The sequence below is a fragment of the Vidua macroura genome, chromosome 3 (genome assembly GCF_024509145.1).
Source record: "Vidua macroura isolate BioBank_ID:100142 chromosome 3, ASM2450914v1, whole genome shotgun sequence".
Taxonomy (NCBI): domain Eukaryota; kingdom Metazoa; phylum Chordata; class Aves; order Passeriformes; family Viduidae; genus Vidua; species Vidua macroura.
In genome coordinates this window covers 50413731-50422001 of record NC_071573.1, presented here as the reverse complement: position 1 = coordinate 50422001, position 8271 = coordinate 50413731, and the positions used below count along the sequence as shown (strand labels likewise).

The 8271-nt window shown below is 45.8% G+C and overlaps 1 protein-coding gene across 1 annotated transcript in view; it reads left to right on the top strand.

Annotated features, from left to right (window-relative positions):
- Window positions 1-1149: 1149 nt before the first annotated feature.
- The window catches only part of UTRN (utrophin), a 340746-nt gene continuing 333624 nt past the window's right edge, over window positions 1150-8271 (top strand). Inside the window, exons 1-2 of the mRNA XM_053972321.1 lie at window positions 1150-1299; window positions 2214-2371. Of these exons, the coding sequence (XP_053828296.1) occupies window positions 2293-2371 (79 nt within the window). The 5' untranslated portion in view covers window positions 1150-1299; window positions 2214-2292. The remainder of the gene's footprint in view (window positions 1300-2213; window positions 2372-8271) is intronic.

Below are 8271 nucleotides of genomic sequence, written 5' to 3'. Positions count from 1 at the left end.
AAGAAAAAAGACTGAAGACCAATCTTCCTTGTTTCACATTGCTACCAATTTCTGTTCACCTGGAGAAAATAAGTATGTTGCCAAGCCTGGGCTTCCTCCTTTCTGCTAGCTAATAAATTCTGCATCTCCTTTCCTGCTGGCCTTTCCTATTTAGGTGGTGAAGTACTCGGTGTTGGGAATGCATCTAACCTTGAAACCATTTTGGGCTGCATGGCCTGAGGCCTGGTAGGTAACACCGAGGAATTACTCAGCTACAGTTTCTCTCTGATACTGCTGAAACTTCAGACTAATGCTTATCGAGATAAATACAGCCACGTGTTCTGCAGCCTCACAGAACAGGTGAGCACGGATTACTTGCCTGTGCAAACATCAGTAAGTTCATTCCCAGATTGCAAATGCGGCAATAAATTAATTAGTGTCAGCTAAATATTTTACTAGCATTTATGTTCATACACTGATGTTCATACATCAAAAATGATTGCAGACATCCAGCATCAGCACATTTTTATTGATCCATAACTGTTCCTTTCTTGCCCAGCCGAAAACCACCCAGGAGTTGTCACTGCCAAGTGACAACTGCCAAGTGACCCCGTGAGATGAGGCAGAGACGCCTGGCCAAAGCAGGCGGATTTCGGGATAGTTGTTTCCGGCTGTTTGTAAATTTCCTAAGTGCTTCTCAAATTTTGTCACACTTCCTGACTTCGGTGTTCATGGGACGCCGCGGAGCGCTTCACCTCCGAAGTGCTGCGCGACTGCACTTATTTGGGGAGGGAAAGGAGCAGAGGGAGCGGCAGGAGCGCACAGGTGCGGACGGGAAGGCCCCAGGGGAGGAGAGGAGCGGGACAGCACTTCACCACCACCCCGGGCGAGGTCCTGGGAGGAGCAGGGCCGCGCCAGCAGCCGACCGCGGGGGCGCGGTCGGGACTCGATCCGCCTCTCCCTTCCCTTCCCCTTCCCTTCCCTTCCCCTCCCCTGCCCTCCGCGCCGGCCCGGCCTCTCCCCGCCCCTCGCTCAGAGAAGGGGCCGCGGCCCTCCCGCACCCGCGGCACTGTCCCGGCCAACAAAGGGGGCGCCGGGGCCGAGGGAGGGGCCGCCGCAGGGCCGGGCCGCGAGGGGCGGGGAAGAAGAAGGAGGAGGAGAAGGGGGAGGGCGAACGGACGGCGGCGGCGGCGGCTCGCACAGAAAGTTGTGGGTCCGCCAGCGCAGCACCGCGGGAGTCGCTGCCGAGGGACGGAGTGCAAGGAGGAGCTGGGCTGTGCCGTGGGGCAGCGCGACCCCTCCCGCCGCCGTGCCCGAGGGGTGAGTGGCGGCCGAGGAGAGTTGCTATCGGCGGCTTCCTCAGCAGCTCCGGGAGCGGGGCAGCTCTGCGGGCAGGCGGCGGCACCGCCGCACCGGGAGGGGCTTGGCGGGGAAAGTTTGTTTCCCAGCTCCAGTAACATCGCGGCGCGGGGGGCAGTGCCCGCGGCGGGCGCACCTGCGGGCGGGACGGAGCGGCCGCAGGGAGCCGGGGCGAGGAGCGGCTCTGCCGTAGGGGTGCCCGAGGGCGGCGGCGCCCCTGCTGCGGCCGCGCATCCCGCAGGGAGGAGGTGCCGGCACGCCCGGCCGGCTGCTGGGTCAAAATCCCTGCCGGGGGAGCGGGGGCGGTGGCCGCTCTGCCGGAGCGGCCGTGCCCGGGGCCTGCCCCGCGGAGCTCCGCTTCCCCCACCCGGGAGAGGGGCTGCGTGGCTTCTCCCACACGTGGCTGTCGGCCCTGGGCCGGCGGGGCAGCACGCCTGCCTGTACCCCTTTGCCCCTGGCACACGCCCTAGCGCGGCGGGAGCGGAGCTCCCTCGCCGTGCCACCCCTCGAGCGGGACTGTCCCGCTCGGTGCCAGCCGGGTGACCCGTGGTGCCGGTGGTTTCGCGGCAAGGGCCGTGTCCTGCTCCTCTGGGGGTCACGGCTGGGTACGGGGCGCCCTGTCGCCCAAGGGCGAGTGAAGCTTGGCTTTCGCGGCTGAGGATTCAGCTGTGCTGCTGCATCTTCAGGACCGTCCCACTTTTTAAATGCCACCATGAGGTGTCCCGCTGCAGGGGCACAGCGAGTGGCAGGTCGGCTGCCTCTCGACTCGCGTGGGTATGGCCAACAAGCCCCGATCTCTCCCATCGCACGCGGAGTCCCACCTGGCATAGACCGTGGAATTATTGTGCCTTTCTGCTCCTGGTCCTGTGCTGTAGGTGCTGAGCCGTGGCCCTCCATGGGAGCCTTCTCCCAGCGGATTTAGGCTCCGCCCGTGGAACACCGCAGCCCTCGAGCATGGCCCGTGTCTCCGAGCAGGAGGAAGGACCTGGCGGGGGACACAGCGAGTTCAGCGACATCATCAAGTCCAGATCAGGTAAACTGTCGGGGGGAACGGTGTTTTCCTCTTTTCTCCTCCCATAGCTTCTGACATAAGCTCACATTTTTAAACAGCATCTTTGTCCAGCGGTTTTTTTGGGCATATGTTGGTAGGACCGTGAGTGACTGAGGTTGTTCAAGCAGCTCCCCTACTGTTACTAAGTAATAGTAATTGTACATTTCAGGGTTTGTTTTGTTTTGGATTTGTCAGCATTAGTCAATTCTGTTTATTTGGTATCCACCTCTAGCATCATAATTACCTCTACTTTTGTAAATAGCCATGTGCTTAAAGTGCTCTTTTGCAGCCTAGTGTTGGTAGCTTTCATGTTTATTCTCAGGCACTGAAAATGGCAACTGTGGCTGCAACATTGTACCTCCTGGAAGTGCATCGCGGTAGCACTCATGCAGTAAATTGATGTGCTTCCTCCTTAATGTAAAACAGTTGTCTAAGGCTACTCACTCATGCATTTTCCTTCAGCAAAACATTCGTGTAATAGATCTGAAGGTTATTAGGAAGACATGGCTTTTGTTCGGTTATAGTGTGTTGGGGTCTCCTGATGCTCTGATGGATGTTGGGGTGGGTAGTGAGGTACTGTCACTTTAGCAGGGGGAGAACAGAGGTTTTGGAGGGACAGCTGAGAGTGGTTTAAACATTTGTAGAAGTTTGTGCTCCATTCATAGACTGGATGCTGGATTCCTCAGCTTCACAGTGTGAGGCTATGAATTTCTTACATGCAAAATGCTCCTGTTATCAAAAGATTTTCCTGTGATATCTAGCAAACCTAGCAGTGGTTTGGGTTTTTTTTTTTTTAAAGTTTTCCACATGTTAAAAACTGTAGGTCTTCAGTTGGTTGTGATTTGATATGTCAGATTGTATAGGATGTGGGTTTGCTCTGGATCCCATTGGTGTTTGAATAGTTTGTCTCTTAGACCTTTGCTTTCTGAGTCTTCCTCTTCTGGAAGAGCAGTTTATGAAACAGATGCTTGTGGGTTTTTCATTTTGAATTCTGTTGTGGTTTTTGTTTTCTGCTCTTACTCAGACATAACTTCATTTGGTTGTAAGTGCATAGTCAGTATCTTTATGGGCTAGCTTGCAGACCGTTTGTATGTGTGTATGTATGCAAGTACTACAGTTTTATAAGATGTATGAGGAAACATGGATGCATTGGAGGTTTTTAATTAATGAACAAATTGTACAATAACTTCTGTTGTTTTGGTTGGGGCAGACGATTGTAAATTTCCTGTTACAACCACTTAAAATTTCTTCAGTGGAATGAGAAAATGCTGTAAATTTGAATATAAGGCTAAAACACTTGCACATTAATTTAAAAATAATGAGTGATGACTGATCTTAAATAATTGTTTTCTAATTATTATGCTGTTTTGGATCTGGATGTGTGATTTCTTCAAATAAATTGATGTACTACTGTAGCTCAGATCTGAACCATTCACTACAAGTAAATCTGTGGGAGGGTTTTCCTAATGAAAGAACTGAAGTTTCCTGAAGCACAGGTAACAGCAAATTAAAGGCTAGTTGTCAGGACTGAGGAGAAGATATTTTAATTTTCCTAGATATTATGGATAGAGAATGCTAATTTTGATGCTTAGAACGGAAAATTGAGGTTTTTTTTTTCTGGGAAGATTTCTCCAGCATGAAATGCTCTTCAGTCTAAATGACTTAAAATACAGTAGAAGTGTTATAACTTACTAATATTTGAGGGAGCTAAAGCATCTGTATGGCTTTTGGGACTCAAGAGATCACAAAAAGACAGTCATTTGCTGTCACAGAAAATAGGCTGCTCTGTTTGTTGCTGCTCTGTAAGTTCTTAGCACCAGTGATGTGGGAAGTCTCTTAACACTTCGGTTAGGGAGCACACGCAAATGTGCACTGAATATTTTCACTGAATAAATAAAATACAGAAAATACAGTGGGTGAAAAACTCTCTAAATAATTTAATATGTGATCAAGTGATTTAATATGTCATAATATTTTTTTAGTATGTATTATACCTATGCATTTTTAAATAAGCATACTGAAAACAGTTTACTCTATTCTTGTAAATAAAAGAAGATAGATGTATAGTGTCCTGTATAAAGATCACTTTCTCTGTGCTCTCCTGGGCAATTCTGTTTGTCTATTTCAATGTTTGTCTTCATCTCTTCTGAACAGATCACCAAGCTGTCAGGATATTGTGGTTATTTAAAACCATTCATGTTCAAGAAGTGATGTTTAAGATCTATGGCTAAGTCTTTTTTTGTTGTGTTTCTTGTAACAACTTGGAAGGAAATTATAATTTGAAATGCCAGAATCTTTCTGGGTCAGACCTTAACAAAGAGTGGTACTAGTAAAAATGTTTCCAAATATTTGGATACAAGTGTAAACTTTAGTCTTTAGCAGCCTGTCAACTGAATATATTGTGGTTTTTTTTTTTTTTTTTTTTGTAGTCATTGCTGCTTTAGTTATCTTGTTTTGTAAAACTGCGAAGCAGCTAGAAAGCCATAAAGGTGGCACTGTCAATACAGGCAGTGTGTTGGTTACTGAGCTTTGATCTAAAGTCACTCTTATGTATTAAGACACATGAAGTTTTACACCTGCTCAGGGCTGTGTGGGGCCCATCTATGCTTGTTTTTATTAGCAGAAAAAGCTATGTAATTTCTTCTTAGACTTGTAATTGGGAAGCTGCCAGTGTCCCACATAAAGGATTTAGAACTGAAGAAAAGAATGATTTCTCTATAGACTGTTCAAAATAAATTAACAGGATTTCCATTTGTCACTTTTACAAAAAAAAAAAAAAAAAAAGGGTGGGGTTTTGCCATAGGATTTCACAGATGGGAAAAAGTAATTTTGCAAGTATCTCATTTGTTCTTTCCTCTCGCACTAAGAGGATGAACGATAAAACGCTTTGAATGGGCATCTCTATATGTTATTGATTATATTGGCAACACTTTTTCCTTCAGTGGTCAGCAAAGAAACATTAAATGAGCGTGCTATAATCTGTTACAAGTGATAAGTGCTTGATTTTTTTTTTTTCTGGAGCAGAGATTTTCTATACCCTTAATATTGCTTCTGTGACTTGGGATGAAGAAAAAAAAAGACTTTTTCCTGTTGTCCACTTATTATTTATTATATTCTGCTTTGGATATGGCTCCTCTTTGATTTAGTCTGTTAGTACTGATCTACATGTAGCTTCAGGTTATCTTTGAAGAGACCTCTTCTACACTTAGAATAGTATTTGATGGTGACCAAAGCTTCTTATAAAATAACTTTTGGTTATTATGTTTATAAAGGAAGCTGCTTTTTGTTCTCAGAACAATGAATGATCTGTTTGCCTCCCTTCTTTCTGCACCAGTGGTGGATGCTGATGGCTGAGTGGTGTTTAGTGGGTAGGATACTTGTTCCTGGATGGTTATGCTAGGTTTATATATTTATAATTGATGCTATTTAGCATTATTAGCCTGTGCTATGCCTGTGTGTCTGTATAATGGCTTGCTATGGAATAGCAGTTTTTATTAACTTACCTGTTGTATGAACTAATATATGTGAAGCTGATTTATATCTTTGAAAGGCATCTTGTGCAGATAGGTGAGCTTCCTTAATTGCAATAGCTTTTGGGAAGGAATGCTGTGGGATGATTGCCTTACAGTGGTGAAAAAAGTGCTGTCATTACGAGCTTGAAAAACAGATGAGTCTTTGCTATGATTAATTATGGAAAAAAGACAAACTCACTTAAAATCTGTCATGGTAGCTTGGAATGGTAATATATAATTAAACAGTAAGACATAGCAGGAAAAACATTTTTAGAAGATTGCACCTCTGGTGCATTTTAAGATATGCGCTCTCTCTAAATTGAAGGGAACTTAATTCTCCTCAAATATATTTGACTGAAAGACTGCTTTGAGAAATTAGTTTTGGACTTTTGGGAAAGGCTTATTCTGAGAACGGCTGCTGTTGTCTGTCTGTCCCCTTGCCCTCTGAAGCAATGCTTGCTTGGCTGGCCAACCCCTTGCTCCTGGGGAGCTCCTGGGGTCTCGCTGCCCCACGATGCCACAGGTTGCCTTTGGAACCAGTTCCTTTAGTTGTGTCTCTTGCTGCCAGATAACTACAGCCCAAATGTGCTGCTTCTCCTTTTCCATTTTGGCTCTGTTGGTGTGAAACTGTCAGGAGTTGTCATAGTTGCATGTGGACCCTTAGGATTCTGTCAAGTGGGTGCAGAGTTAGTGTAGCCAGATTTACACTGTGTGAACTCTTCAGGGACATTTGTGCAGATAGTGTTAAAGATGAGTGACAAACTTGCTCTCCTTGTTTCTAGCCACTGAAATGTCTTTAAGACTAAGCCTTTGTGTTGCTGTAGCCTGGCTCCTTTCTGTCAGCTATAGCTTCCTTTTCTTGGGCTGTCTGCTGGGGACAGATTGGATGCTGCAGTGAAGACAGTTCTAGGCTATTGCCTAGCATTTATGAAATGACAGATATAGAAGTACCAGGCTGGTTTCTTCTAGCATCTTGATTGGTAGGTGAAAAAATAACATATGCTACTCTGTGTGTTTGATGCACGACTCTGCCTTGGAATAGAAATTGAGGCTCCTCAGCAAGGGAAAAAAAAACAACCCAAAACCCAAACCATGAAAGCAGACAATTGATTTGCATGTGCTCTGTCAGGAAAGGAGGATGTAACTCTGAGCAGGATCTGCTATGTGAGGCACTGTGTGTTGTGTGTTAAATGTTTCTAAAGAGGTCTAAAAGCTGGTGTGGGGAAGGGCTGCTGCTTTGGAACCCCTCACTGATGAGGATCCTGTGGAGAAGGGGTGGCTAGGTGAAAGGGAAACTAGGGGAAATGTGAGGTTTCTTTCCATGCTTTCCCCAGAACCCTTTGAAGCTCCATCCTCCCTTCTCCCCTCAGGTCTGGGGAAAGAAGGAAAACTGTCATACAGTAGCATGAAAATATTATCATGTGGAAAGAAGTTCTTAAATCTCACAGCATTGGGCAGCCAGCAGAGAATTAGCTGAGCTTTGTTAGCATCTCTCAGTAGCTGCTCCTAATTTTGATTTTCCCCTACACTGTTTCTCCTAGAAGAATCATTTGTCCATCGTGTGTGTTGGGGTTAACTCTTGTGAGTAGGGAAGTATTGTTATTAAAATCTTTTGAATACAAGTAAGGAACAGGTACATGAATGTACACATGGAAGGGGAAGAGCATGTGGGCTTGAGCTGAACTGATGTTGTTACAGGACAGTGTAGCTGCTCCACTGCCAGGTAGCAGCGTGGATTGGTGTGCTCAGAGCCTGCATGATCTGCTTTTCAAGTGTTGCACAGTATCCCTCCTTCAAAGCAAAATGCACAGTTAGAAAAGCACAGCTGATTCCACTTACCTTGCAAACTGAGGCACTCCTAGCACAAAGTTGTGGAGAGCTGCATTTATTTGGATGCCTTAATAACAGTCTGAAGAATGAATAACAGGGTTTAAACATTGTGAGGTGGGAGGGAATAGTTTAATTGTCTGACTCCTTATTGTGTTGATGAAAGGATAAGTTATAGTGCCCTGTACCTTGTCAGAAGTCTGTTTTATGTCTTTCTCCCCTCCCCCATTGGGTTCTGGGGATGCAGCTGAGCTGTAATTTCAGAAAGTGACAGTATATTCTCAGAAGAAAGCTGTGAGTTTTAAAGGTAACAACAAAAATAACAGCCTAAGGAAATAGAACAGTCTGTTGGAATCTGTGGGTTTAACAGAAGCAATGGTAGGGCTTTGTTGCAAGCTTTAGTTTTGGGAATGAGGCAAGGAACTACTGATTTGTAAATATACCCAGCTGCAAAGTCAGTGAAACATGGGCCATTGAGAAGGAGGAGTCAAACTGACATTTATTTATTTATTAGGTTATGATGTCTGCGAGCCTTTTCTTTGA